This window comes from Saprolegnia diclina (genome assembly GCF_000281045.1).
Source record: "Saprolegnia diclina VS20 unplaced genomic scaffold supercont1.95, whole genome shotgun sequence".
NCBI lineage: Eukaryota > Oomycota > Saprolegniomycetes > Saprolegniales > Saprolegniaceae > Saprolegnia > Saprolegnia diclina.
The window spans coordinates 103,611-130,887 of record NW_008246162.1 but is presented as its reverse complement, the minus strand read 5'-3'; the positions used below and the strand labels follow the sequence as shown (position 1 = coordinate 130,887).

Below are 27,277 nucleotides of genomic sequence, written 5' to 3'. Positions count from 1 at the left end.
TATTCGACGACTAAAGCACTAACGTTAGCTGGTACTAGTACGTCCTTTGTTGACAAAGCACAGCTACCGGTACCACGAACTCTTTGTCGTCGCATGAGAGAGAAGACTCGAAATCGATCGCAACTAGGCCAGCCACTTCCTCGTACGAGACGTACTCCACCGTTGGCTGCCATTGTTCGTTGCCAAAGCAGACATACCAGTGCTCACGTTTACCATAGGCGCTGTGAGTATCACCTCGCATTCGCTCTTCCCGCTTGCCACGTCATGCACCCAGGTTCCAAGCTTGGCTGCTGAAGATACCGTCGCCGATCTGCGTGGCGCTGCGAGGCGTCCAATCTTGAGCTACAATTGTAATTTTCTGGGGCAGCTGTCGCGTCTCAATTCTGGTCCTGGCCACCCAGATTGCCCATTTGGTTCAACTTGAGTGTACCACGGCGCCTCAAATGGCCACATGGGTCCGCATGACGATCGCCAATCACACGGCAGATTCGCGCGGCGTCCGTGCAAAGCCCACCTGTTTGGGATTGGCCAAGCTTGTAGCCAATCATTTCCATACATATCATGTGACAAACCAGGTGCATGACCAATGAGAAGCGGTGCAGGAAAGCGCTGGGATCGACGACGCTGAGGAGCCCGGGCCGGGTGTTCCTCACAACGACTCTTTCTACCTTCTACCACCCGTGACAAGAATGGACAGCGTTGGCGCGACCGCCCGCACACCGCGCAACGAGCTCAGCCGCTGGAAGAGCTACCGGGACGAAGAAGAGTCGCTGCCGCTCCTCCAGCATGGTGCACCCAAGACGTCGATCGCTGTCGTAGACGACGCGCCCACGGATGCATCGGACAAATACTTCAAGGTCGGTCTCTATGGCCTTGTGAACGCCATCATCCTCGTGCCTCTCATGATCAGGTGATTTACCCTCGTGTACTTACTGCGCGGAGCTCACGTCGTGTTGCCTGTAGTTTTGCCCAAATCATCTTTCGGGACCCTGTCTTCCAGCCATTCTTGTCCGAGCTCGTCAAGCTTACAATGGTGTCCGGTACGTTGATCCTTTGCTGCATTTTCTCGCCTAACGCACCATTTCTGCTCAGGCGCCGTGCATCAGCTCTGCTTCTCGCTCTCGAGCACGCTGCCGTTCGCGGTCGGCCAAGTCCAAGACGCTGGCCTCATCTTCCTCTCGGCGATGGCCACGTCGATCGTCTCGATCCTCAAGGCCTCCAACGACGCCGTGACGATGGAAGATATTTTGTCGACGACGCTGTGGACGCTCTGTGGCTCGACCGCGCTCCTCGGTGTCGCGCTCATCATCACGGGCAAGCTCAAGCTCGCGAGTTTTGTCCAGTACCTCCCGATGCCGGTTGTCGGTGGGTATCTCTCGTTTATCGGCTTTTACTGCTTTGAAGCCGGGCTCTCGATGATGTCGTCCAAGGAAATCACGTCCATCCTCGACTGGCACAAGCTCGCAGACGCCAAGTCGATGCTTCTCTGTGCACCCGGCGTCGTCGGAGGCATCTTCCTCTTTGTCATGACACAGCGTATTCGACACTTTGCGGTGCTCCCGACGTGTATGCTCTCGATCCTTGTCGTGTTTTACCTCGGTATGGTCATCTCGGGCTCATCTTTTGAAGACGCGCGGGCGTTTGGCTGGATCGCGGCGCTGCCCAACGGCACGCTCTCGGTGGCCGACATGTACAAGCACTTTCACACTGACCTCTTTCACGCCGAAGTGCTCACGCCGCAGATCCCGACATGGATCGCCATGTACTTTGTTGTGGCCTTCTCTTCATCGCTTGATGTTGCGGCCATCGAGATGGCGCTGCACAAGCCGCTCGATCACAACGCCGAGCTCCAAACCGTCGGGTGGTCCAACCTCGTGTCGGGTCTCACGGGTGGCTTTACCGGGTCGTACATCTTTTCGTCGACGATCTTCTCGATGAAGTCGGGCGTCGACAGTCGCTGGACGGGTGGTCTCATCTTTGCGCTTGAAATCGCATTGGTGCTTAGCCCCTTCTCGATCATCGCGTACGTCCCCAAGCTGTTTTTCGGCTCGCTCAACGCGCTCATTGGCATCGACCTCGTCATGGAGTGGATCGTCCACGCCAAGAAAAGCATGCTCTGGGCCGAATACGCGATCCTCTGGTTTACGTTTCTCATCATGAACTTTTGGAACCTCGAGGCCGGTATCGTGCTTGGGATTGCCGCCGCCGGTATCAACTTTATCTTGTCGTACGTCGAGTCGACGGTCGTGCGCCGCGTCGCGCGCCAGAGCCTCGTGAAGCGCGACCTGCGCGAACGTGCGCTTCTGTATCAAGTCCGGTCGGCGATCGTCATGCTCGAGCTCGACGGGTTTGTCTTCTTTGGGAGTTCCGTCGCGATTCTCAACCAAGTCCGCAAGCACATTACGACGACCGATGTGCTCGAGCGAAGCTATGCGCACGTGCCGACCGTCCGAACGCGCTTCGTCGTGCTGGATTTCGAGCGCGTCCGCGGCGTGGACGTCACGGCGGTCCGCAGCTGCTTTACGGCCACGAAGGAGCACCTCATGGCGCACGGCATCACGCTCGTCTTTGCGGCGCTGCCTGCCTCGGTGCGCGGCATGTTTGAGCTCCACGACGTGCTAGCGCAGTCGAGCGTCTTTGATACGATGGAGATGGCCATCGAGTGGTGCGAAGACACGCTTCTGCAAATGAATGGCGCGACGCCGATCTTGGACCAAATGCAGTACCACTTTGCAAAGGGCAAAGTGACGCCGCTCCTTGAGAGCTTCCTGCCGCCACCGACGTGCGACGACGCCAAGCTCGATGACGCACTTCTCCAGACGTACTTTGTGACGTCCAAGGAGCCAGCAGGGAAGCGGATTTACGAAAGTGGTGACGAAGTGCAAGGTGTGTACCTTGTCGGGAAGGGCCAAGTCGATGTCTTCGTACCGCGGGACATCCACGAGTACATGGGCTTTGAGGGTCGGAAGCGCATCGTGCGTGTCACCCACGGCGCGTGGCTCGGCGACGTCGACATGGTCCTCAACAACCGCCACAACCTCACGGCCGAGACGAAGAGCCCGTGCTTCCTCTTCTACCTCGACCGCACGGCGCTTGCCAAGATGCGCATCGAGCACCCGCATCTCGCGGCGCGCTTTGACAGTGCGATGCTGCAGTCGATGGCCATGTGGATCATGGAGTCACACGGCAACGAAGCTTAGTGTGTACTGCTCTATAAACTGCCAACGAATACGTGTGTTACCTTTCCAGGCGAATGCGCAGCTGGGTTCAATGGAGACGAGCTACACGAGTTGACAGTTGAGAGTGGAGCAAATGCGTTCAAGTGCTTGTGCTCTAGATGCCTGCGTTGTCGAGCAACACGGCGAGGATTATCCTTTGCGTGCCCCGAGTCAGCGCCAGAGACTTCGTGAAACCGCAAAGAATTCGTTAGCGGACGTACTGTGCTTGACGAGCACCAGGCAACATCACCAAGTTCCTCGCATCACGACCTCGTCGCCACAAAGACTGCAAATGGCGGGAACGCGGTCGCTCTTGTGTGTTCCAAAACTGAAGTTCGAATTTCCAGATACTGTATCCGGATGCTGGGATCCAGTGTATACCTGGTTCTTCCACTGGAAGTGTGTGGTCGAGCATGACAAGCACGCTCTCGGCGCAGTGGAACGACGACCGCGACGGCGTCCTCATCGAAGGCTTCCATGCGCAGGTTGTCGCGGGCATGCACAAGGGTACGTCCAGCGGTCCCCCCGCCCCCTCGCCCACGGCCTCTGCTAGGGCGCTCGACGGGCAGCGGCGGTCTCAAGAAGGACGGCTGGCACAACCTCCTCAAATACTTTAACAGCACGCTTGGTCTCAACTACCAGAAGAGCCAGCTCCAGAGCCGATGGACGATCCTGAAGAAGCGCCACGCCATCTTCAGGGCGCTCAAGACACACCCCGAGTTTAGCTGGGACAACGAGCACAACTTACCCGTGGCGCCACAAACCGTCTGGAACGACTTTACGGCCAAGTACCCGGACGCGCTCCAGTATAGGTACTGCGCTCATGAACGTGGTCCATGCAGAGGGCTCATGTAGCATGTAGGTCGGCGCCGCTGACGTTCTTTGCCGAGCTCGACGCGATCTTGTCGGGCGACGTCGTGCCCGGCGACAACGGCGACTCGTCTGACACGGACGAAGACACGCCGCGCCGCTCCGCGCCGCGCAAGCGCCCCGCGCACGACCTCCTCAACTCGAACATCCAGAAGGCGTCGCGCATCGACGCGCTCGTGCACGCCGAGAGCAGTCTGAGTGCTGCGGCGGTTGCGGCCGCGGCGCCGCACCACCAGACGATCGTGCCCCGGCACCACCTTCCAATGCACGCGACGTCGCTCATGCCACAACCCGCCAAGCACGAACCGCCGCCGTCGCCGTCGTCACCGATAGGAGCGCTCACGCCGCTCGAGCGTGCGCTCAAGACGTTCTTCATCCTCGGCCACCACTTGCCGGCGCGCAAGAAGCTCCAGTTCAGCCAGTACCTTGCGACCGGGCCGCCCAACGGCGTAGTGCTCTTCAATTGCATCGATGACGAGACCAAGTGGCTGCTCATCAACGACGTGCTCTCGAAAGACTCCTAGTCGTGCGCAGTACAGTGCAGTACGACTGCGCACGATCTTGTTGCCTACATATACCTACCTCTCTACGTACTCTACTCGTTTCGTGCACGAGGGTGTGCCGTCGAAGATGCATGAATGTCTCTTGATGGTCAGGTTGCGTGCGCGAGACCGGCAGCTTGCGAGACCGTATCCGCATCATATGGCCACAAACAATGATGGCAGTCCATGATGGCAGTCGACCAACAGAGGACCACCAAGCATGACGTCGTGCTAGTATCGATCGAGAAACTGGCGGCACGAGAGCTTGCCACGTCATCGCACCGTTATCTCTGCCTTTCTTTTTCTTCCCAAATCAGTTTGATGAGAGTCCCTTGACTAGAGCCATGCCTGAAGAACGCCCAGGAAATTTTCCTCTACAGAACTCCTTGCATTACAAGTAGCGAACTTCAAGCGACGTTCAAAATCGTAATGCAAGAAGCGGCGATCGCTACGAGCATGTTGTTTACTTGGTGAACGAGCCCGTCGTCGAGTCGTGCAACAAGTTGAGGAGGAGCGACTCCGAGTTGAGGTACACGCGGTTCTGCGACTTGCTCATGACGGCGGCGATCTCCTTGGCGGCGTCGAGGCGGCGCAACTGTGTGAAAGCGGGGTTCTTCTTGATGGCCTCACCGACAAGCTCGGCGGCCTTGGCCTGACCCTGGGCGCGGATGATCGTCGACTTCTTCTCCTGGAGGGCCTTGTCGACAACGAAGCGGGCGCGCTCGGCCTCCTGCTGGGCGACCTGCTTGGCTTCGACAGCAGCCGTGTACTCGCGGCCGAAGCTCAAGTGCGTCACCGACACATCTTCGACGTTGATGAAAAACTCGGTCGCGCGCTCCGTCAAGTTGCGCGCAATCATGCGCGAGACGTGCTCACGCTGCGTGATGAGCTGGCTAGCGTTGAACTGCGCCATGACCTGCTTGGCCGTCTCGTTCACAATCGAGGGCAAGACGACTTCCAAGTAGTTGAGGCCGAGGTTGCGGTAGATCTCCGGGAGCTTGCCCGTGTTAGGGCGCGTCAGGACACGGAGCGAGACGTTGACCATCTGCAAATCGCGCGAGCCCGTGAGCGAGCTCACCTGGTGGGCCTTCGTGCGCACATCGAAGATCGTCGGGCGCTCGATCCACGGGATCATGACGTGCATGCCTTCTTCCTTCGTGCCGTCCTGCACACCGGTGAAGCGGTTGTACATGACCGCGCGCGAACCGGGCGCGACCGTGAAGACCGAGTGGTAGAGGCCGTAGCTGAGACCGGCCGTGAGGACGAGGCCCTTGACCAAGGCCGACGCGGGGCTACCGCTCGCCGGGACCTTCTTGGCCATCTTCTCAGCAGCTTGCTTCGCTTGGTTTTCCATCTTCCTGCAACACCAAAATGGGCCGAAGCAACACGAACGTTTGGGTGGTTCTCTTGGCGTTCATACAAGAGAGGGGATATGTTCACTCTTATCAGGTCTCACTTCGGATTGGCTGAAATAGATGCGCCGGATACATAGACACGTGTGCGTTTTCATTCGCTACAAAATGCCGAAATACGGCGATGCCATTGGATGTATTTTATTTTCCGGATACAAACGAATCCACGGCACTGATTGGGCGACGCCAGCGGACACCAATTCGAGCGGTGATGGCAGCCCGACTTGCCGGCGAGATCCCAGAGGAGAGCCTCAACGAAGATGTAGACAAGCTCCAGGAAGCATGGGTCAACGAGCTCGTAGGGACATGTAATATTCACATTACAGGGCTAAGCAGCGCTCTTAGAATGCCCCTGAGATCCTCGACTTCAAGGTTGAGTTGCTCTCGGACATGGTCGAGCAGGTGCAAAACCAGGTGCGAATCGTGCGACTGTCATCGCATGCTGATGAGCAAGATGTAGCAAGAGTACGTGGAAGAGATTGCGCGCGACCAGGCCAACATGACCGAGGAGCGCGCGTTCTCCAACAAACTCTACCAGGTACAAGCCATCTCAAGAATGCTCCCACAGCATGTGCCATAGATGGAGATCGATCGCATCAAGTACATGATCGCGTCCTACTTGCGCATTCGCCTGTCCAAGATCGAACAGCACACGCGCCACGTCTTGGCTTCGTCCATGGACCGTCTCTCGAGCGCTGAAATTGAATACGCCACCAAGTACGCATGAGGTTACCTATCCATGCTGGTTTACAAATGCTTTCTGTAGATACTTGGAGATGCTGGATGGTCATTTCCATGACCTCGTGCTCTCCAAGTTTCCCGCCGAGCAGCGCAAATTGGACGCCGACGAGATGAGTTCGTTGTCGTCCAGACAGTACGCGGTGCGATCATCTTCGTACTCTAGTTGACGCGCCAGATCTGGACACATTTGTGTTTTGCGAGAGCAAGGAGGATTTGGGCCAGGTCCAGTGCGATGACCGGTGCGTGCTTCCGCCGCCTTTGCGTCCACAGTGATATAACGTCGTTCGGTAGCGGCGCCGAGCACATTCAAGTACGCCAGCACAACCGCCACGCGCTTCGCTACCGCGCGATCCAGTCGTTCGTCCAAGACGGTACCATGACGCTGCTTTAGGCGAAAATGTCGCGCGTTTCTTAAATATCATACATTGCGCTTGCGTGGGACGTGCCATGCCAACCGGAGCGATCGCGCTAGTAATTCCGCAGGACGGCCTGGACCGACGAGTAGCCCATGAGGATGACGCACGGCTACGTAGGACGCATGAGGCGAGGTGAGCCATGGGTACAAGGAACGTACAATGAGAACAAACTCTTCAATGCACACGAGGCAAATTTGGAAGATGAGGTACTTGTGGGTCAGGCCAAAGGCGAACCACGGCGCGGGCGTCGATGGCGCGACGATGACGTCCGTCATGTTGCGCGCTGCAAGGCTCGGTGCGGGCTCGGCGGGGTCCCCGAGGTGCACAAAGGCGTCTTGGAGGTACCCGACGTTCTTGACGAACTCGAAGACGCAGAGGAAGAGGTAGACCATGAGCACGTCGACCTTGTCGCCGCGGACAGCCATGAGCCCGATGCAGCCGATTGCGACACCAAAGACCTGCGTGTACCACGAGCCGTCGAGGCAGACGAGGAGGTTGAGGAGGATCTGAAGCACGGCGAGAATCTGGATCTTGCGCGCCCGCGCGTCCAACGAGGACCAGATCATCTTGTGGCGCTCGAGGATCGCAAACTTGCCAGCCTCGACGTCGTAGGGCGGGATACGGCTCGGGGCCGCGGCTGTCGGCGCCAGATGAGGTGGCATGTACTGGCTCCGGGCGCTGGACCGCTGCGAGTCGCGGATCGGCTCGTACAAGCTCTTCTTGATGCCACTCATCGAGGTCGTCGTCGTCGGCTTTCTCTTCCGCCTTCTTGTGCTGGAAGAGAGGACGTAATAATATAAAATTTCGCAGATATCGCCCATAAAGCCATCGCTTTTTGGCCAATCCCGGACGTCGAGCGCCAATCAAACGCAATAAAACATAATAAAACGTGAAGTCGCGCCGTGCGACAACGCTGAATAATTGAAAGCCGACGCGAGTCCGACGCGCGGCTGTTTGGACGGGCGCGCTTGCCTCTACGCCGCCCTGTAACCCCCGCGTAACCGGCGTCCCTCGTCGATATGGCTTCTTCGGTCGCATCGAGCGCTCGATGGACGCAAGATGCGACGAAAAGCCAGCACGGCAATGGATTTAACTGTCGACGGCAACAGTACAGTGTACTCTGTACTGTACGACCGGCGCCATGGAGAAGGAAGGGGGGAGACTTGACTCTTCCCGATGCGGAAGGTTCTCGCAGACCCAAAAAAGATACTTTTTGCTCCGACAAGAGCGCCCGCGCCCATCTGTGGTATTGGACGTCGCACTTGGTGTTAGTTATCCGTGGTCCGTTGCACGATCACGAGGCCGGCTTGGATTCGTGGTGAATAGGGCATCGCGCACAGTACGCGACACGAGGGCGCGGCTGGTATATGCACGCAGTCGCGGCCGAGATTGCACTTTTCGCGCGCTGTCCATCGGTGTTGGGCAGTTCGTACATGGTGCATGACACCGTCACTACACAGTACGAGAGAGCGTCCACTACATCGTACGGCACGCCATTTTGCGTGTCAATGGACACGCCAAAGCCTCGAAATCGGAATGAATGGCGGCCGGGAGCACACACCTGGGAGCGGCGTGCTTCAACTTCCTCGCCAACCCGTCGCCCGTCCTCACTGGCTCGTTCGAATTTGAATTATATTACAATCCCTTCGAATTCGAATAACGCCACTCTTGCGGCTGAGCTCGACCGTCACTTGGAAATCCAACACGCGCAGCAACGACAGCTTGGCCCTTCTTGTACGTAGTACACTGTATCCGATGTCGAACCAAGATATCCTGGGCGGGCGCGCCACTTCTTCACCTCTTGCGTGTGCGCCGACACGAGCCAAGCAGACAAGGAAAGAAAAGCCTTTCCTCCGAAAGGGGGTCACGCTTTTCTTTTCTTGTCTGCTATGCACCCCCCACTGTCCTCATGTGCCCGCCCAGGACCCGCCGCCGCATCACGACGAAGACTCATCGCGACGCCACCGGATCACTACCATGCGACGACGACGAGTGCGAGAAGACCCATGGTACAGTACACAAGGACCGCATGAATGACGGGCCCATCCTAGGCTGGACACAGTCACAGCGACCGCACCGAGTCTCGACAAGCCAATGCAATGCGTCTGCTTGCATCTGTAGCTTGCATGCTCACATCATCCCGAAGGTATTCGCAGGAACCCAAAACGCGAAGGACGTGCAAGGCCTGAAGGACGTGCAAAACCCCAAAGACAAAGCGCTAGCGCCTGCAACCCTCGTTTTGCGAACAAGAAAGAAGGGCATCGACACTTCCAGAAGGAGCAAACGCGCATCGACGTCCATGCAGTCATGCTTACGCTATATCGTCGGCGAGCAAGTACCGCGCTGCCAAGTACGTGACCCCAAGAAGCGGCAAAGCCATGAGCACCGAGATGACAAGAACAAGCAAGTTGCTGCCGTCGTACAGCGAGCCAAGAAACGCAGCCAAAGACGCAACACCAGCCACAATCGCCGCGCTGCGCCAAGTCGAGTGTGTCTAAGACGAGGTTGAATACACGTTCCATGTATTGTAGTACGTGGCTTAGTCCATCAAGCTGTCGGGGTATACCGGATGGGGCAGCGGGATGATCGACTTCTTTTCCTTGTCCCGCGGCAGCGCTTTGCGCATGTCTACAGCCACCACCGTTGCATGAGCTCTGGCAACAACGTCATCAGATGCGTACCGAAGGCGTCCTCCATGTCGCCGTCTCCAGAATAGTATCCAATGACTCGTCGGTAGACAGAATACCCAAACTTCTCGTACATGCCGATCGCGAGCGTATTGGAGACGCGGACGAAGAGGTCGACAAAGTACCCGTCGTACCTACAGCGGGGCATGAGCCATCGCGAGAATCGCATCGTTCTCATCGCACAGCTCAATAGAGACGTTCTCAAGGTAGTCCATGAGGTTCTTGGCGAGGCCAAGTCGACGAAACTCGGGCGCGACCGTCACCGCCGTGACATGGCCGTGCCAATTCTCCGCCTTGCCTTCCGCCTTGCCCATGACTAGCCAGTGGCGTGGTTGAGATCAGGCGACATGCATCAATCGTCTGCACGTACTGTAGCCCATCATGGTCTTGTTCGGGTCCTCCTGCACGAGAAAGTAGTCGGGCCACTTGGTGAGGTACTGCAGGTAGAAGGACATGTTGTACTACGCAGGAAGCGTCGCATGAGGTATTGGGCTTCCACGTAGCCATACCGTCTCCGTCAGCACATCGAGGTTGACGTTGTTGAACCGGAACAAGTCCTCGCAGCGGAACTTGCGCGTCGACGTCATGGCGGCCACTGATGGAAATCTGACGCAGGCAAAGGGACATCTCCATATTTTATCCAATCAAAGGTTGTGTTGGCAACGTACGTACATTCAATTGGCTAAAATCCAAACCTTTTCCAACTGACCGATATCTTTTGAACGAAGAGAAGCAATGGGCGTCGAAGGAAGCGACGGGGGATGGACCCTCGGGCCGAAGAAGACGACGCTCTCCGTGGAGCATGCAGTGAACGAACCAACGCTTCAGCCCGTGAACCCGGCCGACGACCCCTTGTGCGTCCATGTAAGTAGCCGCAACAAGCCCGAGATCCAGCCCGAGATCAAGACAGTGCAGCCGCGGCCCGACCCACCGGCCGAGCCATCGGCGAGCGCTGGGGTCATTATGCTTCAGGACGGTGAGCTTGACCCACTCTCTGCGATGATGGGGTCGTCGGTCTCGGTGGCGGATGCACCCAAAGCGCCGAGCAAGCGAACGCTCGTAGCGCCATCATCGGCGGTACCCGAGGTCAAGGACGAGAGGAACGACTATCTTGACGAATGGATCATGGCGAAGGATGGTATCTTCCAGGACTTTGCGTCGGAGACATTCAAGGTCAAGCTGCATGCGAACGACCAAGCCTTCGTCGACGACAGTGCGAGTCGCCAGTTTGTCTACTCGGACGACGATCCGCAAACTGACAGCAGCGCGATCCGGAAGGCGCGCGCTCGCTTGGAGCAGCTCGAGAACAAGAAAGAGCCCGAGGGCGCATCGTCGACCGTCGAAGTGTCTAAGACCGAGTACATTGACCGCGTCAAGACGCTCCAGACCGATTTTGTCGCTGCGTGGCTCGACGACCAGAAGGTGCTTGCCTTGCGGATTGCCATCAAGGTACGAGATCGACGAAGCTCGGTGGGTGTCACTGCATTTGAATGCCTGTGGGCATGTAGTGCTTCAAACTTCTTGGCGACGTGAGCTTCCCGAAGCTGTACCCATGCATGTTTGTGCTCGTGAGCGATGTCCTCGACTGCTTTGGGTCGCACGTCTACAACCGCATTTTGGCAAAAGCGGAGGAAACGCTAGAGAAGCCGCTTGCGTGTACGTTGCCTCTGGCTCGCCATTCGTGATGGACCAAGTGGCATGTTTGTAGCCAACTTTACGAGCAACGACATTTGCATCGAGGCGAAAGAGACGTGTCGCAACTGGTTCTACAAGACGTCTTGCATCCGCGAGCTCCTCCCCCGCATGTACAACCAGCAGCCAAAATCGAGGTATCTTATACGGCTTTAGCTACACGGAAATCGCCTTGTTGCGCTGCTACCGGTTCCTCTGCGACGGAGAGTACCCCCAGATCGTATCCCGCCTCTCCAACATGATCCGGTACGTATTTGTTTCTTTTCGAATGGAATTTTCATGCGTCCCTTGTTCACAGTGGGATTGGGGATCCTACGATCGGTTTGTACTGCCGAGCGTACCTCGCGCTGGCCAGCTCGCGCGTCTTGCCACCGTCGACCCCCAACCCAGCGCTGCTCAGCAGCATGCAAGACTACATGTACATCATGCATCGCTTCTCGCTCGATGCGGTAGCGTTTCTTCCATTCATTGATACCAAACAACATGCTGAGACAGGCGCCAACGTTCTACGCCGAGCACGAGATTACGGAAAGCGAGATGCGTGCGATGCACTCACCGGCCGTCGAGTGGCTGGCAAAAGGCATTGCACTGCACGCATCTGGGGTAGGCTTCCTTTCCTACACAAGTTCCTACTAAAACCGAGGTAGAACGAAGCAGAGGCGCTTCTGTCGCAGTACAAGCAATACCCAGAGAACGGAATGGTACTTTCGCACGTCATCAAGACATTTCCCCCGACCGCTCTGGCCAAACACACCATGGACATTGTGTACCTCATCAAGCAAACAACCGGCCCCAAGGTTTGGGAACATACCGTCATTGTCCATGCATCTGGATGGTTGCTCTAGGTCGACTTGTACCGCTGTCTGTGCACACAGCTCGTGCACGCGTCGCCGCCCGACGCGGATAAACTCACGTTTCTCAACGAGGTGTGGGGCACCATTACGCAACTGAGCGACATCCATGCGTACTTGACGTGCGCCACGGGCTTTATGCAACTTCTTGTTGCCCACTACTCGGTGCGTCTGTCTTTGTCCGTGGTGCAGGAAATAACGAGTGTGCGCGCAGAGCCGAGAGGTCGTCATTCTCCTCAAGGACATCGTGCGCCATCTCAATACGGCCGAGACCATGGACGCCAAGATGTACCAGATGCTGCAAGCGACCATGACGACCATCATCCTCGAGGCGCGCCGCCAGCTCTACTACTTCAGCACGATCATCACGTCCTCCGAGTTTCTCGTAAACCGCCAATGGCACCCATCGACGGTTCTCTTACGCATCACGGAATGTAGACGCTGCTGGGTATGTTTCGCCACACGACCAACGTCTCGCTCAGCAAGCGGCTCCTTGAAACCTTCTTGCGCAAGTCCAAGGTCACCCTCAACGTGCACGGCCCGCACGCTGCGCTCGTCCAGATCCTCTTTAGCCTGAGCTTGCGCATCCACGATGCCCTCGACAGTCTCAGCGCCAAGTCCGAGCTCGCCGAAGCAGCCGCTCTGCTCTGCAACTTTGTGCTGGCGCTCGATGCGCCCTTGACGCGCGACGGCGAGGATGCGCTATTGCAGCTACTCGTGGATTGCCGCAGTGCTTTTTACAAACTCGACAAGGTGAAAGCCTGTCTCATCCGACGCGTCCTGGTACTTGCCGTGCGTGCCTACCCACGGGTACCTCCTCTTGCTTTGCCGGGAAAAGTCGTCAACTATGGACGTGTAGATTCATATGACGTCGACACGCAACTTTGTCAAGGGTTGCCTCGCATACTGCCACATTACGATACCGTCGCTGCCAGATCCACTGGAAAAGCTGTCGTTGATGACAGCCTGCGCCAAGGTAACGATTTTTACGCAGGGATCCACTTGTTGCTACACAGATACAATCTCAGGTCGCATTGCTATGCCACTGTCTACCGCAAATGGACGCCTTCGTCAAGGCCAGCATCGTGCTCATGACTGAAGTGCCGTCTGCAGAGGTCGCCGCCCAAGAAGCCGCGCTCCGAGACAGCGACGGCCCCGTGTCCGCAGCCCTGTACGAGTCGCTGGTCTGTGCGGCGATGCGAGATCTTCTCTCGCTGCTTGTCGTCGTGCCGTCGCTTTCAGCAGAGGCGCCATTGTACTTTTACCACGGCTTTGCAAATGCCCTCTCTAAGTTTGCGTGGCACGCAAAGGATGTCAACGGTCTCCGCATGCAGATCCAGCTGCTTCCGTTTCTGTCGGCCTGCGCCCAAGAGACGGCACCGTACAAGATCGGATTGGGTACATGCAAGAAGGCTCCTTCCATTCGGCTTATGTTCAGCGATGCGTAGTTGAGGGCAACGACGTCTTGTTTGGCGGCGACACGGCGGCCCGCCTCGAGCTCGACACGGTCGCCACCACAATCATTGACGTAGGAAACTGGTCGTCTTGTCGGCGTCATTGCGATGGGACTGTAGGGCGTGCTTCGGGCGTTGACGGAGCTCAAGTCCCAAGTGGATGTACAGTGCGACGTTGCCTTGGACCTTGTCAACCACCTCCTTGCATGCGTCGACGCGACGCAGCCGACAGCGCTCGAGCGCCTCATCAAGATCCTCCTGGGCGTCCAAAAGCACTACGACGTGTTGCACGGTGCTCGACGATCCGATGGCAATCGTAGCGTAATTTCGACGTGCACTCTAGGCGACCTCAAGACGTATTATGCCAACACCCGCGACGCCCTCGTCCAGCAAACGCACGTTAAGGTCATGCGCTCGGGCCGTCTCGATGCTACCGATGCGTCCAAGCAGCGTCTTTCAGCGCTTCTAAAAGCCCTGGACGCGCCGCCGTCAGCGTAGTCAGGACATTTGCGAGTCGAGTATACATTGTTGTTTCTGCATTGCTTGCGTTCCAGTATACCGCACGTTGCTACAACGCCCGCTGTAACCGATGCGCCGGCGGCCGATGCCACCGCCAACGCGGCCGTCGCCGCGCCGGGACTCGATCTACGCGGGTCCGAGCGCCTCGGACGAAAGCCTTCGTGCACCGTCGTACTACACCAAGCTACTGGCGGCAGCGACCGGCCGCAGTCTCAAGCAGAACGACGATCTTGCGCGCTGGCTCCTCGAGACGCATCCTGTCGTGCACGCGACGCTGACCTCGTGGGCCGTGCGAGGCAGCGTTGACATCACGGCCCTTGTCGCGATGATGACGATGCAGACGCACGCGGCAGGCGCGGCGATCGTGACGCAGGATGTGACACCTGCGGGAAGTCTCTTTGTCGTCGCGACGGGCTCGTGTACCGAGTACGTGCGGCCGCACCGGTTTGGTCACAGCCGGCGCAAGCGGCAGATGCCGGCGCGGTCCTGGCGCACGCTCACGCCTGGCCAGAGCTTTGGCCTCGACGCGCTCTACTACAACTTTGAGTATCACTACGTCACGGTCGCGTCCAACGGCCACATTGAGCGTAGCGCAATCGGGCTCCCGACCAACACGCCCGCGCTACTCTTTGCGCTAACGCCGGCGACGCCAGCGGACGAAGCGCTGGTTGCGTCGCTTGTTCCGACGTCGCCGCCGTTCCCGTACGACGTGAACGTGTTGCGCAGCCTTCAAGCGACGTTCCTCTTTGCAGGATTGGCGACACCGGCGCTCGAGTTTATTGCTGGACACGTGCCGCCGCTCCTGGCCGTGCCCCGGGGCGAGTACCTCTTCACGGCCGGGCAGCCGACCGGCATCTACCTTGTCGCCAGCGGCGAGCTCCGCGTGTACACGATCGACGACGTCGTCCTTGTTCAATCCGAAGACCGCCACGTGGCAACGCGCCGCGTCGAGTTGCAGATCTTGCGGCCCATGGACGTTGCGGGGCTCTCCGAGAGCTGCGTCGGGGACGACGCGACGTTCACGACGTATAGCGTCGCGTCCGTCCTCACGCACGTCTACGTACTGCCGACGAACGCGCTCTTTTCGGTCTTGACGCCGTCGACACGGGCGTTCCAGAGCGTTTGCGCCTACTTTCGCGTCCAGCGCGACTGGTTCAAGTTGCGGCGGTTCACGGCGCTGAACCGCTACAACGTCGAGGTCGAGCACAAGCTAACGCCGTCCATGCAGCGCAAGAGCTTACTCCCGTGCGGCCGCTGCGGCGAGCCAGGCCACCTCTCAGACGCAATCGTCTGCAAGCACCACGTGGACGTAACGATGGACGGGCCGATGCAGCTCGAGGTGCTGCGGGCTCGAGACGCAGCGCGGACAGCGCGACTGGCAGCGCTCGAGGCTGACGTGCGACCGCCATCGCTGATTGTCTTGCCTTCGGACGGCACCTCCCGCCTCGATCGCGTGTTGGCACGGCTGGATGCGGCCCTCGGCGCCGTCCATCGACCGTCGTAAGCTGCCGACTAAGAAAAAAGACATGTTGATTAAAGAGATTAGTGATGGTTGTATGGTGGTCATGACGGAGCATGTGCACGCATGAAGACGACGCGGCGGAAACCGCTCGACGATACGATCGTGTACTAGGAGCTTTTCCGGGACTTCTTGGACGGAGCTTTGGGCGGCGACGTGTTTTCCCGCTTCATTGGTCGAAAGACACTGCCGACGTCCCGCTGGCTGTCGTCGTCGATGTTGTGTGCCTCGCCCGTTGCCAGCGGCGATGCCGGTACGTACTTGAGGTCGTCCGGGAACGACGCCGTCGTCTGCGGCGCGTCGACACTCATGACGTCGACGACCTCGGACGCATCGCAGTGCGCGAGCGTGCAGAGCTGGATGTTGGTGTCAAACTCGTCTTCGGGCTCGTCGTAGATGACATTGTCGGTGATGAGCGTGAACCCCGGGGGGTACATGGCGCCCTAACCGGCAGAAGGTCGACGTGAGTTTTAGAGGTACACTGGTGGTAATGACGCACCGGCCACGGCGACTTGTACTCGATCTCGAGCGTATTGACGGTGCCCGCGGCCGAGATGACAGTCAGCGACTCCTTCTCCGGATGCCACGCGATCGCCGTCATGTTCATCCCAAAGCGCGTCTCGTGCCACATTTGCGACGACGTGTGGCGCTTCCAGAGGTACATGCCTTTTTCGCCGACGAGGATGCCCCGGGGCAGCGGCAACCCGAGGACGAACTGGCCGTCGTGGGACTTGGTGCACATGATCCACGGCGACTTGACGGCCGCGCCAGCGTTGTACAAGTACACTTCCTCGAGCGACTCTGCGGCAAACTCGTGGATGCCCTTTAGGCTTGGCACGAGCACGGTCTCTGCGTCGACAAACAAGTCGACGTGCTGCACCTGGGGCAGCGGTACACCGTGGACGAGCTGGAGCGAGATGGGGTCGATCTTGGCGAGGAGGCCTCGCATCGTGAGGCAGTAGATGTGCTCGGGCCCATACTTGGCAAGGACGATCGGTATCTGGTTGCGCACAGACGGCGTCGCCGACGACTCGCCGCAAATCGCGTCGACCATACCCGTCACGTCTACATGACGCACGCGCAACTGGACTGCAGGCGTCTCTAGTGGGCTCGCTGCGTCTTGTCGGAACGGTACCAGCTGCAACGGGGACGGAATCGCTTCGTCGCCTGCGGTGCGCGGCGATATGAGAAGTTCGAGTACATCGCCGTTGAAGCAGCTCAGGAGCAGCGTGTGGGTGTTGTCTTGCAGGCTTGAGGGCGCTAGCGACACGGACCTTGGTGGGAACGAGATGTGCGTGATCATGGACTCGAGGGCGACGGCAGCGACGAGCGCGGAGCTTTCGACATTCCAAACGAGAAGCGTGCTCCGCTTACCGGACGCCTTGTGTTCGCAGGCGACAGCGAGCGTTCGGCCGTTGGCCGACCAGGCACAGACAGTGGCTTGCTTGAAGTCGGGCAGCCCCGCGTAGAGGCGCGGGTTGAGCTCGCGAATGATGGTTTGGATCGTCGAGTAGTCCCAGAGCGAGACGAGGCCGTCCTTCTCGCCGACGCTGAGCAACGTGCCCCAGGCGTTGAAGCTCAGGCACGTGGCCTTCTCGGCGCCATCGATCTCGCTCCATCGGCCGCCGCAGATGCCCAAGCTGTCCGCCCCGCGGCAAGGGCGGCAGACCGCCTTGACCAACTCGACATTCATCCCAATGTGGTGGCCCTCGCACCTCGATCCATACAAGTGGTCCTGTATCCGGATGTCCAGAGCGTCCACCAATCACAGCCGGTATGGCTCGTGAATCTCCCGGTAATATCTCAATATATGTGCTATTTTCTAATATGTCTCCCTTGAACCAGGACCCTTCTCCGCGACCGCTGCGTGCGGCCGTCGTTGAAAGCCAGCTCGCAGATCAGGCAGCCTGCCGTGGTGCTGGGGGTGACAGCCTTCGATTTCTCGACGCGCTTGACGCTCTTCTCCGGCTTTGGTGGCGTCGCGAGCCGACTGCTCGTACCGTACAAGGAAGGTTCGCGTGCACGAAAGTAATGCATCGCATAGCGCAATCCAAGGGATCGGACGGTCGGCGTAGCCTCCGCCAAGACGAGTGGCAGCGATGGGCTCTCGTTACGAGGCGGTTATTGTCGCTGTGGGCGGCGGAGAGCACTCAGTTCCTGGAGCTGCCTACAGGTTGACAGTTGTGAGAGCCGCCGAAATTGCATTTGTGCGCTTTTTCTGTAGCCGCGTGCGCTGGGCACCATACAGCGCGTCCATGTTCGCGTTGAAGAAGCCGCGTCCGTTGTCTTCAAGGCTGCAGGGTCCACACCGCGAGCGCCGCAGTATAAACGGTCGCACCGCGACGGCGTAGAAAAACGCACAGCACGGCGCGTTTTTCGGGTTTTTGGGTGGCTTTTCTCTTGGCACCAAATTCACGCAGTTGCCGCTACAGAGAACGAAGGGAACCATTCCTGCATTTTCCTCGATTGGAGGCATGTAGAGAACGAGAGGGTGTCAAATCAACAATATTCTGTCTTCTGTGGCAGATCCACTGCCTTACACTAGTGTACGAGCCAGAGTGCAAGCCACGTCAAAGTCGGGCATATCGTCGTACGCTCCCGTGGCGGCGGCGCCAAAGACATGCGGTGGCCGGCGTGATTCTGTGTCACCTCGAACACCACGTCTGCGACCGAGTTGAAGTTGATCAGAAGTAGATTCGTCGGGCGACCTGGTTCCCGCTTCTTCGGAGATTGCGCCGTGCAACATCCAAGAAGAACGTGCGCCGGCCGACCGTGTTGGTTGGGAAATAATAATGGTACGATCATAGATAAGTAGGCGACGGTGCATCAGAGAAGCGAGTCGGGGTCGCGGGCGTCCGAGGACCAGCGCCGGAACGGGATCGCGCGCGGGCTCGAGCCGCCATCAGGCTTGGCGGCAAGACGGCTGTTGACGTGGCGAGCGAGGCCATAGTCAGGCCCGGCGCAATGTGCATGCGCCCACGTGTTTTGGATGTGCAGGATTGCCGCTGTGGCGCGGCAGTCGCTCGAGCAGTAGACCGGCGTGTCGTCGTCGAGCAGCGTCAGGCGGGTGTACGCGCCGCTGGGCTCACACTCGCTGTACTCGACGAACATCTGAAGGCAGTTGTGGCACTGACGCCGGCGGGCGTGGCGGCGTACGGGCGTCGTCGGCGGGCGTAGCGCGGCCAGGATCACAGCCATCGTGTTGCGTCGCAAATTCGGAAATACCTACAATCCGAAACAGTCGCGGATTCTATTTGCCACGAAAAAAGACTTGCGTTCTGTATACGATATCCCGATCGCGTCGACAAAGTTTGAAAAATGGCTGTGCGCGTCGTAGCGTCACACGTTGAAGTCAGCTCGCGACGGCCTATCGTCGCTCCACGTCATGAAGGCTCGCGACGCCACGAGAAAGTTCGGACTTCCGGCGTCGTCCTTGCACAATAGAACAGCCAAGAACGAAGAGCTCTCCTGTGCGTACTAGTCTCGCCTGCTGTGTGTTTTGGCCGTTCGAACCTTCCTCAACAAATATCCGTCTCTGCTTGGCACGACCTCTTCTCGGTGAGAAACACCATTCGACAAGCTTGGTTACGACAACAACGGATCCGTAAAAGAGTGTGGATTCCAGGTGTATGGCGAAATTTTACTTGCACAGACAGGTACGGTCAGCGAAGGTCTGTCGTCGGCGCCGAAAGAAGCGTCGTGACTTGGGACAATGCGCGTTCCTACAAGAAGAAGCCGTCACGAATAAGATCGGAGCGTGGGCTGTTGACGTGGAACATCAACAATGTTCTCGTTACCTGCCACCCAAGCAACCGATCGGCCGACGTCGCATACGCAGCGACGCCAGCGTGCAGCATGTCCACTTGCCACTTGTCGTACGCGGCAAAGACCGAGAGGAGGAGGTGGTCGACCGGCGTGAGATGCGCCATGCACAGCTCGTCAAACGCAATGTACGCAGCTTGGGCGCCAGGCACATCAGCGCGCCCGAGCAAGGTAAAGACAGCGCAGGCGAATGCGTCCTTCGCCCACGACACGTTGATCTCGATATGCGCCAGACCCACGGACCGGAACTGGGCCTCCGCGGCGGCGAGCCACATGTCGCGTGCGGTGTCGTTGCTCATGGCTGCATCTGCAAAGAGGTTGCCAGCAGCGAGACTGCTCTGGAAGGCAAGTCGCCGATCGACGACAGTGTCGGCGGCCTCCAAGACGAGGGCAGCTTCCAAGTAGGCCTTCGAGATGTGCTCCAGCGTCTCGGTTGTCTCAGTATCGGACGAAGCGCTGAGCGGCACCGTCCACTCGGTCAAGAGCGCCGCGAGTTCAATCAAGGCGACGCCCGCGACATGGAATTCGCCATGCCCCACGAGACTCTAAGTCGCGCACATTAGACAAATGACGAGGTTGGCGCGCCGTACATTGCAGCTGTCACGGTAGAGTCGCTCGATTTTGATGCACGTGCCTGAAATTGACTTGGATTTGGCCAAACTGAGCGTCTTGGTGAGGCACCGCGCAGCCTCGAGTCGGTACAGCGCTTGGTCCAGCGGGTTGATGCTGAGGTCGGCGGCTTCCATGTACTTCTCGTACGCTTGGGCAAACTGCCCACTCTTTCGTTTCTCCACAGCGAGCGAGCGGCATTCGTGCTCGGAGGCCGGTGCGACGGCCGCGCTCGAGTGGGCTTGCGTGCCCGAAGCTTGGCCGCCATTCGTGAGTGCGGCTGCCCATGGGCGGTACGTCCGACAGAGCGAGGCAAGAACGTAGCTCGAGTCGGCCCAGAACCAAAGGCCAAAGACACCGATGGCGTCCCGCTCGATGGCCGCCACGTGCACGAGACTCAGAAAGACGAGATTGTATCGGGTCCATCGCCATGTCGCTTCGTCGGGACCCGGTAGAACGCTTTCGACGATCGACTTGAACCACGAGCTTGGCACGACACGGCCTTGGTTGACCTGCGTTGCTGCCCAATGCGCAAACGAGAGATCCGTCGGGTTGAGAACGGCAGCGAGGAGCAAGATGCAGACGGCGACGACCACGATACGCATAAAGACAGCCTGCAGCAATGGACCTAGCAGGTACAAGGCAACGAGGCCACCTATACGTATAAGCTCTTGAGCGCGGTAGTGCCGGGTACGCATGCCCTACCGGCGAGGAAGACCCACGCTCGGATCGCAGCGGCGCTTGGCACCATGCTTGCTCGGCGAGTTTTGTGCTTGAGATGCGGATCCGGATAAGATGGAAAGTATAAAATAAAATAGGGCGTGTTATTTAATCTAGGGTACAAGCGAGCATAGCGCTCTCATGCGCGGACGCGGAGCGAGTGTGTCAAATGCGCGATCTCTCGGCTGCAGTCACCAAGGGTCAATGGCTTCACCGGAAGCGGGCCGAGCGGTTTGGTGCATTGCAGGTACGTAGGCACATTGGTGTGGCGCGGCGGTCGCTGCACTTGAGGCTTGGCTGGCGTCGTGGGCTCAAGTCCTCGCAGCTGCTGCGCGAGCTGGCTCAGGTTGCGCGACGACGCGCTCTTGCGGAGTCCGTCCATGGCCATCGTGAAGGTATGTGTGCTATGCGACTCAAGATGCAAACTGAGAGCTTCAAGGTCGCCATGGGTCCTCTGGCGCCGCAGCCGGAAGCGTGTGAGTAACGACTTTTGGACCTCCAATCGGCGTGCGGCCTGTGTGAAAAGCAAATTCGGATTGGCCGAGATGGACCACTAGGACGCATGACGCACCCACGTCGATGGGCTGGCCAAAACCACGACGGAGATGGACCGGACATGAAGATTCGCGGACGCTGGGCGCCAAATTTACAGCGTCTTCATTACCGTCCCTGAAGCGTCTATATCGCATCGTACTTCAAGAGACACTCACTGCACGTTGCGAAAGGGTCGCATCGCGTCAGATTCAATCGAGCGCTTCGTTGCAACGTTTGTTTGGTTGGAATTTCGACGGTAAAATCAGCCCGCAACGACTGGATCAGATCTTTGACGTGGCAACTCTATAACTGCTCAACTGCAGCACGAGATGCTGAGAACTGGAGAAGAAGCCAACGCAGCCGCCAGTCACGAGCTGCGAGGGCGTGGCACCGGCGTCACCAAGCGACATCGCGGAGCTTCCATACAAACAGTACGTTTGGCTACAGCCGATCTCCAAATTAGAACCACGTCTGGCGCCACTTGCCGTTGCGGCAAGTGAGAGGCCGCTCATCGCGCTCCTTGCGCATGACGTTTCCAGATCATGCGAGTAGAAATGCGTTGCGCGACCACTTTTTTGCGGTCGCGTCGGAATGTACTTTGTAAGCGAATTTCGCTGCACCACACAACCTTGTTCGCCGATCGATACAAATACCAAGTGTATAGAATCCAGCAGCTCAAGTTATCCATGCGGTTCGGCTGCAACCGGTTACGGCAAACCGCGAGCCAAAACGATGGCCGAGCACGTGGACCTGAGCACAGGCATCGCGTGGCACGCGGCCGAGCCATCGGCGCGCAAGCGACAAAAGCTGGACGCAGATCTTAGCGGCGCCGCCTTTGAGTTTACGTACGAGAAGGTCCAGACAGCCGTCAACTCGGTGCTGCAGAAGGCCAACCATGCGTGCTACCTGCAGGTTCTCGACTACTTTGTCGCGCGGTCGGCCGCCAACCCAAAGCTCGACTTTGAGCAAGACCACCTCGTGCCGCTACAGCCCTTTCCTGTTGCCGCGATCGTTGCTGGGACGGACGCGAGCGCCGCGTCCAGCGCGGTGTGGACAGACCCGCTCATCCGGCACCTCAAGCGGCGGTTCCCGTTCGTCGTCTCGGTCCAGCGCAAGTATGCTAACGGGCGGATGCTGCTCGAGTTCGTAGCGACGTCAATCTTTCACGAGATCCACCAGCGCGAGCGCGAGGGCCAGTGGCTTCAGAGCGAGATGCGGCGCACGACGCAACAGACAGCCACGCGACGCAGTGCGCGCACGGAGGACTACAAGCCCGAGTCGGACCTTCCCGTGATCAAGTGGGACACGGTGGCAGGTGCGACCGACTACACTCTATGTACGGCGCTGAGCACTGCCATAGGCATCCTCGAGCAGCTTTCTCGGGCCGTGACGCCCATCATGCAGCTCGCAGACGACGTGAGCATCCAAGCGGACATGCTCGTGCTCGAGCTCCGGTCGCAGATGGAGCAGCGTCTCGATGACTGTCGGAACCAGCCATTCCACGTCGTACAGAGCGTCTTTGACAGCCTGGTGGAGGACTCGAGCGATCGGCTCGCATCGCTCAAGCGCTCTGTACAAGACCTTCGTCGTTGTCCACCTCGCTGACGTAGTCTGTCTGTAGGTCGGCCCCGATACATTCACTGAGCGCCTGCTGCTTCAACTGCACCAAGAGCTGCTGCTCAAGTACATGACGCGTCTCGAAACGGAGCTCGCAGGCGCGCACGTGGACGGCAAGCGCTACCTCTTGCGCCAGCATTTCCTCGCGCTCACCAAAGAGACGTCGCTCATGGTACGCGCCAGCGATGCGCACGCTGTATCTGATGTCTCGTGTCGTCTAGGGCCCTTTGGCCTCGGGTGCGCTGCTGAGCAATTTGACGCCCACGATCCTCCTCGTCCTCGACCAGTACGAGAGCGTGCCCGAAGACGTCTTTGCGGACTTTCTGCACATGTGGAAGGACCACGGGTCGGCGCTCCGGCTCGGCTGTGTCCTTGGCCTCACGTCGCTCGCGTCGCCGTGCTACCGGTGCATGCCGCTGCGCATCGCGACGTGCCTCGTGCTCAAACCGTTCGTGCTCGAAGACTCTCTCAAGTGCTTTCACGACATCATCCAGACGCTTCTGATTGCGGGCGAGTGCCCCATCGTGTGCTCTGGCGCCGTCCTCACGTGGCTCTACATTGGGTACACCAAGACGCACTCGATCGCCGTCTTTCTACAGAGCCTTCGGTGTCTCTTGTACCGGCATCTGAACGCGGCGGGCGCCGAGGCGCTGCTCTGCGTCCTACCGCTGCGCAAAACGCACGAGTACAACCACCCGTGGGTCGCCTTTGCATCGCGCACGACGCTGCCAATGTCTGTCGCCGCCTACATGAACGACGTCGACCTCGCCGCCATGACGCCGGGTATCGAGGATCGCTTCGAGGCCCAAGAGTTTGTCATTGAGCGCTTGCTGCGCGTGCAGTCGTGGAAGCGCGTGTGGCAAGCGATCTGGAGCTGCCTCGAGCTCACGCACAAGGTCGTGATCAAGCACCGCGACCACGAAGTGCAGATGCTCGCGCGCGCGCTCGATGGCACCTTGGCCCAGTCCAAGGCGCTCCGAGCCATTGAAGCTTTTCTCCTCCAAGGTAGTAGTATACTTGATGCCCAAACTTGAGCGCAGGGACTCTGACATGGGCGGTAGCGGGCGTCAAGCTTCTGCGGACCGTGGTGCATGAGTGGAGCACGTGCTTGGCGACGTACGCCATGGACTTGGTCGAGAACGAGATCAACACGCTCCAAGAGGTCGTGACCCGCGTCGACGAAGTCAAGCAGATCCTGACCTTTATGCAAGAAGAGATGAACGACGAAGAGAATTTGCGCATGCTGCCCCAAGTGCGCAACGACATTGTGTCCCTTCTTGTCGTGGACATGGTCGGGTTTCTTTCACCGCCGCTGCCCGCAGCGTGCGCCCTCGGCCGCCTCTTCTACTACGACGATGTCAAGGGCCTCGAGGCCATGTTTGAGGCCTCGCACTTCGAAGCCATCCAAGCCGCACTGAGCAACCCCAAGGCGGCTATCGCCAAAGACCTCACCGACGCAGGGGGCAAACGGCGCGCCAACAAAGCGATGCCCCAGGCGTGGTGTCACGACATGCACGTTGCGTACACGTTTTACGTCGACACGGCCGGCATGCTCATCAACGTGGCCGAGTGGCTCGAGGCTTTCAACGCTGCGCTGCAGGCCAAGGCGGCCGTTGACGCCAAGGTAGTCCAGGTTCGCTTCCTGCGCGCGCTCTCGACGCTGCGGTACCTCGGCTTCGTGCGCAAGTATGGCAAGAGCGAAGACTACGTCGAGAAGCTCGTGTTCATCTAGGCATGCATGGATGGGTTGGGATTAATATTATGCAAATTCGGGTCGTCGTCGAGTGCGTTGGCCAAGAACTTAGTCGTCGGCGCCCCGTTCGATGGCTACAGAGAGGAGATGAGCGATGGACCATCGTAGCAAGAAGGTATGTACCGCCCGTGTTGTAGTGCAGGAGCTTCTCAATGAGGTCGACGTGCGTGAGCATCATGCGGCGGCAGCAGTAGCGCTTGAGCGAGAGCTCGTCGAGCGCGTCGCCCTCCGTGTAGTCGGAGCGCAGGAGGCTGAGGTACGTCTCCCACTTGTTGGCGAGCACCTTGCCGCACGTGAAGCAGCGCACGGGGACGATCATCTTCTTCGAGTTAGCGAATTCGCGTCTGATGCAAGCCACTCGAATTTTGGTTGGGCGAGAGGTCAACCGTATATAGTGTACGCACAGTATTTACAGTGTAGAACATCCGACGGCGATCTGAAACCGAAGCCTAATGTGAAATACGCCAACAGCTCATCGTGCTGCTTCGCAGACAACGATGCCAACATGGATCTCTGTGGCACGTAAATCAAGCACATTGTTTAGTGTATGCGGCTCGAGTACCTAATGTCATGATGTTTAAGGCCTTTCTGCTGAGGCTGTGGATGCCTACCTCTCGAACATGGGCGACTTATATCGACAAGACGTACACAGCCGGTGCATCGATGTAAAACCATGGTGAAACGACAAACACGCATCACGCAGCTACAAAAATGACCAGAGGCCCAATACTTCTATGAACAGTTAGCCGTGCGTTCTAGCCTTGCGTTGGGGCATCTGAGCGGAACGTGGAGCCACCGAGTTTTACTTTCATTTGGCACACCACCAAGACTCTACACTTTATCGAAACCGGTACACTCTGTCCTGTGCGTGTGGACGCGTCATTGCGACGACGTCGCTTGGGCGTTTCAACGTATCGGTAGAGAGTAGAAATAGAGTTTTTAGGAGGAGCAGGCAAAGGCCAGCCAAACCTCGACGCAGTTTCGATTTGGCTTCGGCCTGCTAAGTCTCGACCCGCCTCGCCAACCCATGGCAGGCGTGGTAATCCACCTCCTTTGCCCCCTTTACTGGCAACAAGCGCGACTCCTGAAAACACTTGAACAGCCAAGATTCGATTGTCGCAGTCCCGCGCAAAATGCAATAACACTATCATTTCCGTGGACTTACACTATTACATGTAACTGGTTTTTCTATCTCATCACGGAGTGCACAGTACTGTGTGTAGGGTGCACAGCCAGAGTTGTAATATAGCAAGACTTCAAGTATCGGTCGTCGCGAGCCCCACGCCTGCGGTCGGAAAGTTACAGCAAACACACATAAAGTCAGCATTAACACTATTTTGGGTGGCACTTTTGTGCAACGGCTGGCAGCGTTTATCCGGCAAACCGGGTACCTTGCCCGTATCCGTCTTTTCTATCTGCATTTGCGCTTTTCCACGCAGCCTAAGATGGACGTGGAGCTTCCGACGTCGCGCGGCCAACTGCCCGCACGGAAGCCTTCGGAAGCCGACGAGTCGGACGCGTATGACCGCAGTACTGTTCTGAGCAGCGTTGCCGGCGACGATGACGACGACGAGCATGGTCCGCCGGCGGCCCACTCTTATGCGCGGTCGCCGTCCGTTGTCTGGAGCGAGCTCCGCGACAACATCGCGCCCGTGACATGGTACTGCCTCGTGGCTGCGCTGGCCATCTGCGTTGCCGTCATGATCAAGACGGGCGTCAACTTGCTCTTTGTGCACATCCTCATGATGACGCTGGGCTGGGTCGCGTTTTCGTCCGAGGCGATGCTCGTGTACCGGCCGTTCGACGGGCTCAACGCGCGGTCGCCAAACAAGCGGATTCAGCGCAACATCCACAAGTTCATGCACTACGCCGTGCTTGCGACGACGCTTCTGGGCCTCGCGGGCATCTTGATCAGCCGCGGCATGGCGGGCAAGCGGCTCTTCCCGCACAACAAGCACGGCTGGATGGGCTTCATCACGGTCGCGCTCATGCTGCTGCAGATGGAAGTCGGGCGCCGCAAGCTCAAGTTTCTCCAGTTCCAAGGCCGCACGATCTTCGAGTGGCATGGGTTCGTCGGGAAGCTCACGTATGCCAGCGGTATTGCATCGACCATCCTCGGTCTCACGCATATCTTCCGCGACGATATGGTCTACGTGTGGAGTGCAGTCGTCATGTCGGTCGTCGTTTTCGTCATGTACGCTTACGTTCGCCGCAACAAGACGGCTGGTTACGCCGTCGTGGACCAGCTCTAGCTTGCTTCGCTCTAAATTTTAACCCATATCCCTTTGGCTATACTAGTAC

The 27,277-nt window shown here is 58.4% G+C and overlaps 15 protein-coding genes across 15 annotated transcripts; 7 read left to right on the top strand and 8 right to left on the bottom strand.

Moving 5' to 3' along the window:
- The first annotated feature begins 609 nt into the window (after nt 1-609).
- On the top strand, nt 610-3,264 carry SDRG_15576 (hypothetical protein). Its single transcript, XM_008621752.1, has 3 exons — nt 610-910; nt 964-1,040; nt 1,093-3,264. The coding sequence occupies exons 1-3, from the start codon at nt 690-692 to the stop codon at nt 3,198-3,200; spliced, it is 2,406 nt and encodes an 801-aa protein (XP_008619974.1). The 5' UTR covers nt 610-689; the 3' UTR covers nt 3,201-3,264.
- Nucleotides 3,265-3,610: 346 nt separating this feature from the next.
- Nucleotides 3,611-4,681, top strand: SDRG_15575 (hypothetical protein). Its single transcript, XM_008621751.1, has 3 exons — nt 3,611-3,725; nt 3,772-4,030; nt 4,081-4,681. Exons 1-3 carry the CDS (start codon nt 3,632-3,634, stop codon nt 4,610-4,612), a joined length of 885 nt encoding a protein of 294 aa, XP_008619973.1. The 5' UTR covers nt 3,611-3,631; the 3' UTR covers nt 4,613-4,681.
- Nucleotides 4,682-4,950: 269 nt separating this feature from the next.
- On the bottom strand, nt 4,951-5,989 carry SDRG_15574 (hypothetical protein). Its single transcript, XM_008621750.1, has one exon. The coding sequence runs from the start codon at nt 5,982-5,984 to the stop codon at nt 5,094-5,096; it is 891 nt and encodes a 296-aa protein (XP_008619972.1). The 5' UTR covers nt 5,985-5,989; the 3' UTR covers nt 4,951-5,093.
- Nucleotides 5,990-6,221: 232 nt separating this feature from the next.
- On the top strand, nt 6,222-7,242 carry SDRG_15573 (hypothetical protein). The gene is made up of 7 exons (XM_008621749.1): nt 6,222-6,340; nt 6,388-6,456; nt 6,503-6,580; nt 6,623-6,759; nt 6,809-6,897; nt 6,947-7,022; nt 7,075-7,242. Exons 1-7 carry the CDS (start codon nt 6,254-6,256, stop codon nt 7,172-7,174), a joined length of 636 nt encoding a protein of 211 aa, XP_008619971.1. The 5' UTR covers nt 6,222-6,253; the 3' UTR covers nt 7,175-7,242.
- SDRG_15572 (hypothetical protein) lies at nt 7,119-8,018 on the bottom strand. Its single transcript, XM_008621748.1, has 2 exons — nt 7,358-8,018; nt 7,119-7,308 (listed from the first exon to the last, which is right to left on the bottom strand). Exons 1-2 carry the CDS (start codon nt 7,931-7,933, stop codon nt 7,252-7,254), a joined length of 633 nt encoding a protein of 210 aa, XP_008619970.1. The 5' UTR covers nt 7,934-8,018; the 3' UTR covers nt 7,119-7,251.
- A 1,402-nt stretch (nt 8,019-9,420) lies between these two features.
- SDRG_15571 (N-alpha-acetyltransferase 20, NatB catalytic subunit) lies at nt 9,421-10,507 on the bottom strand. Its single transcript, XM_008621747.1, has 5 exons — nt 10,396-10,507; nt 10,257-10,347; nt 10,070-10,202; nt 9,881-10,020; nt 9,421-9,827 (listed from the first exon to the last, which is right to left on the bottom strand). The coding sequence occupies exons 1-5, from the start codon at nt 10,471-10,473 to the stop codon at nt 9,739-9,741; spliced, it is 531 nt and encodes a 176-aa protein (XP_008619969.1). The 5' UTR covers nt 10,474-10,507; the 3' UTR covers nt 9,421-9,738.
- An 83-nt stretch (nt 10,508-10,590) lies between these two features.
- Nucleotides 10,591-14,422, top strand: SDRG_15570 (hypothetical protein). The gene is made up of 15 exons (XM_008621746.1): nt 10,591-11,335; nt 11,395-11,542; nt 11,595-11,691; nt 11,735-11,824; nt 11,877-12,027; nt 12,074-12,181; nt 12,226-12,375; nt 12,424-12,594; nt 12,644-12,814; nt 12,868-13,239; nt 13,289-13,405; nt 13,458-13,827; nt 13,878-13,957; nt 14,004-14,175; nt 14,227-14,422. The coding sequence occupies exons 1-15, from the start codon at nt 10,622-10,624 to the stop codon at nt 14,379-14,381; spliced, it is 3,066 nt and encodes a 1,021-aa protein (XP_008619968.1). The 5' UTR covers nt 10,591-10,621; the 3' UTR covers nt 14,382-14,422.
- A 21-nt stretch (nt 14,423-14,443) lies between these two features.
- On the top strand, nt 14,444-15,960 carry SDRG_15569 (hypothetical protein). The gene has a single exon (XM_008621745.1). The coding sequence runs from the start codon at nt 14,473-14,475 to the stop codon at nt 15,904-15,906; it is 1,434 nt and encodes a 477-aa protein (XP_008619967.1). The 5' UTR covers nt 14,444-14,472; the 3' UTR covers nt 15,907-15,960.
- Nucleotides 15,908-17,653, bottom strand: SDRG_15568 (hypothetical protein). The gene is made up of 2 exons (XM_008621744.1): nt 16,421-17,653; nt 15,908-16,364 (listed from the first exon to the last, which is right to left on the bottom strand). The coding sequence occupies exons 1-2, from the start codon at nt 17,612-17,614 to the stop codon at nt 16,032-16,034; spliced, it is 1,527 nt and encodes a 508-aa protein (XP_008619966.1). The 5' UTR covers nt 17,615-17,653; the 3' UTR covers nt 15,908-16,031.
- A 1,094-nt stretch (nt 17,654-18,747) lies between these two features.
- SDRG_15567 (hypothetical protein) lies at nt 18,748-19,119 on the bottom strand (the record flags this gene model as incomplete). Its single annotated transcript, XM_008621743.1, has 1 exon — nt 18,748-19,119. The coding sequence occupies one exon, from the start codon at nt 19,117-19,119 to the stop codon at nt 18,748-18,750; it is 372 nt and encodes a 123-aa protein (XP_008619965.1).
- A 464-nt stretch (nt 19,120-19,583) lies between these two features.
- SDRG_15566 (hypothetical protein) lies at nt 19,584-21,103 on the bottom strand (the record flags this gene model as incomplete). Its single annotated transcript, XM_008621742.1, has 4 exons — nt 19,584-19,643; nt 19,719-20,288; nt 20,334-21,007; nt 21,058-21,103. The coding sequence occupies 4 exons, from the start codon at nt 21,101-21,103 to the stop codon at nt 19,584-19,586; spliced, it is 1,350 nt and encodes a 449-aa protein (XP_008619964.1).
- Nucleotides 21,104-21,148: 45 nt separating this feature from the next.
- Nucleotides 21,149-21,582, bottom strand: SDRG_15565 (hypothetical protein). Its single transcript, XM_008621741.1, has one exon. It carries the CDS (start codon nt 21,458-21,460, stop codon nt 21,212-21,214), a length of 249 nt encoding a protein of 82 aa, XP_008619963.1. The 5' UTR covers nt 21,461-21,582; the 3' UTR covers nt 21,149-21,211.
- Nucleotides 21,583-22,244: 662 nt separating this feature from the next.
- SDRG_15564 (hypothetical protein) lies at nt 22,245-25,002 on the top strand. The gene is made up of 5 exons (XM_008621740.1): nt 22,245-22,921; nt 22,967-23,178; nt 23,228-23,395; nt 23,445-24,228; nt 24,285-25,002. Exons 1-5 carry the CDS (start codon nt 22,339-22,341, stop codon nt 24,953-24,955), a joined length of 2,418 nt encoding a protein of 805 aa, XP_008619962.1. The 5' UTR covers nt 22,245-22,338; the 3' UTR covers nt 24,956-25,002.
- Nucleotides 24,858-25,349, bottom strand: SDRG_15563 (DNA-directed RNA polymerase I, II, and III subunit RPABC5). The gene is made up of 2 exons (XM_008621739.1): nt 25,100-25,349; nt 24,858-25,050 (listed from the first exon to the last, which is right to left on the bottom strand). The coding sequence occupies exons 1-2, from the start codon at nt 25,293-25,295 to the stop codon at nt 25,025-25,027; spliced, it is 222 nt and encodes a 73-aa protein (XP_008619961.1). The 5' UTR covers nt 25,296-25,349; the 3' UTR covers nt 24,858-25,024.
- A 1,072-nt stretch (nt 25,350-26,421) lies between these two features.
- Nucleotides 26,422-27,256, top strand: SDRG_15562 (hypothetical protein; the record flags this gene model as incomplete). Its single annotated transcript, XM_008621738.1, has 1 exon — nt 26,422-27,256. The coding sequence occupies one exon, from the start codon at nt 26,422-26,424 to the stop codon at nt 27,226-27,228; it is 807 nt and encodes a 268-aa protein (XP_008619960.1). The 3' UTR covers nt 27,229-27,256.
- Nucleotides 27,257-27,277: the final 21 nt, after the last annotated feature.

Coding starts and splice junctions, on each gene's coding strand:
- SDRG_15563 (XM_008621739.1), bottom strand. CDS start 25,295: ATGATCGTCCCCGTGCGCTGCTTCACGTGCGGCAAGGTGCTCGCCAAC. Junction 25,051..25,099: donor CCTGCACTACAACACGGGCG/GTACATACCTTC, acceptor TCCTCTCTGTAG/CCATCGAACGGGGCGCCGAC.
- SDRG_15574 (XM_008621750.1), bottom strand. CDS start 5,984: ATGGAAAACCAAGCGAAGCAAGCTGCTGAGAAGATGGCCAAGAAGGTC.
- SDRG_15568 (XM_008621744.1), bottom strand. CDS start 17,614: ATGAATGTCGAGTTGGTCAAGGCGGTCTGCCGCCCTTGCCGCGGGGCG. Junction 16,365..16,420: donor AGTACAAGTCGCCGTGGCCG/GTGCGTCATTAC, acceptor TCTGCCGGTTAG/GGCGCCATGTACCCCCCGGG.
- SDRG_15575 (XM_008621751.1), top strand. CDS start 3,632: ATGACAAGCACGCTCTCGGCGCAGTGGAACGACGACCGCGACGGCGTC. Junction 3,726..3,771: donor TGTCGCGGGCATGCACAAGG/GTACGTCCAGCG, acceptor GGCCTCTGCTAG/GGCGCTCGACGGGCAGCGGC. Junction 4,031..4,080: donor CCGGACGCGCTCCAGTATAG/GTACTGCGCTCA, acceptor TGTAGCATGTAG/GTCGGCGCCGCTGACGTTCT.
- SDRG_15571 (XM_008621747.1), bottom strand. CDS start 10,473: ATGACGTCGACGCGCAAGTTCCGCTGCGAGGACTTGTTCCGGTTCAAC. Junction 10,021..10,069: donor GAGAACGTCTCTATTGAGCT/GTGCGATGAGAA, acceptor GCCCCGCTGTAG/GTACGACGGGTACTTTGTCG. Junction 9,828..9,880: donor CGACATGGAGGACGCCTTCG/GTACGCATCTGA, acceptor TGGTGGCTGTAG/ACATGCGCAAAGCGCTGCCG.
- SDRG_15565 (XM_008621741.1), bottom strand. CDS start 21,460: ATGGCCATGGACGGACTCCGCAAGAGCGCGTCGTCGCGCAACCTGAGC.
- SDRG_15572 (XM_008621748.1), bottom strand. CDS start 7,933: ATGAGTGGCATCAAGAAGAGCTTGTACGAGCCGATCCGCGACTCGCAG. Junction 7,309..7,357: donor TTGAAGAGTTTGTTCTCATT/GTACGTTCCTTG, acceptor CGTCCTACGTAG/CCGTGCGTCATCCTCATGGG.
- SDRG_15564 (XM_008621740.1), top strand. CDS start 22,339: ATGGCCGAGCACGTGGACCTGAGCACAGGCATCGCGTGGCACGCGGCC. Junction 22,922..22,966: donor CAAGTGGGACACGGTGGCAG/GTGCGACCGACT, acceptor GCACTGCCATAG/GCATCCTCGAGCAGCTTTCT. Junction 23,396..23,444: donor CCAAAGAGACGTCGCTCATG/GTACGCGCCAGC, acceptor CGTGTCGTCTAG/GGCCCTTTGGCCTCGGGTGC.
- SDRG_15573 (XM_008621749.1), top strand. CDS start 6,254: ATGGCAGCCCGACTTGCCGGCGAGATCCCAGAGGAGAGCCTCAACGAA. Junction 6,341..6,387: donor AAGCATGGGTCAACGAGCTC/GTAGGGACATGT, acceptor CAGCGCTCTTAG/AATGCCCCTGAGATCCTCGA. Junction 6,581..6,622: donor TCTCCAACAAACTCTACCAG/GTACAAGCCATC, acceptor CATGTGCCATAG/ATGGAGATCGATCGCATCAA.
- SDRG_15570 (XM_008621746.1), top strand. CDS start 10,622: ATGGGCGTCGAAGGAAGCGACGGGGGATGGACCCTCGGGCCGAAGAAG. Junction 12,595..12,643: donor TTCTTGTTGCCCACTACTCG/GTGCGTCTGTCT, acceptor GTGTGCGCGCAG/AGCCGAGAGGTCGTCATTCT. Junction 13,828..13,877: donor ACCGTACAAGATCGGATTGG/GTACATGCAAGA, acceptor AGCGATGCGTAG/TTGAGGGCAACGACGTCTTG.
- SDRG_15576 (XM_008621752.1), top strand. CDS start 690: ATGGACAGCGTTGGCGCGACCGCCCGCACACCGCGCAACGAGCTCAGC. Junction 911..963: donor CTCGTGCCTCTCATGATCAG/GTGATTTACCCT, acceptor TGTTGCCTGTAG/TTTTGCCCAAATCATCTTTC. Junction 1,041..1,092: donor CAAGCTTACAATGGTGTCCG/GTACGTTGATCC, acceptor ATTTCTGCTCAG/GCGCCGTGCATCAGCTCTGC.
- SDRG_15569 (XM_008621745.1), top strand. CDS start 14,473: ATGCGCCGGCGGCCGATGCCACCGCCAACGCGGCCGTCGCCGCGCCGG.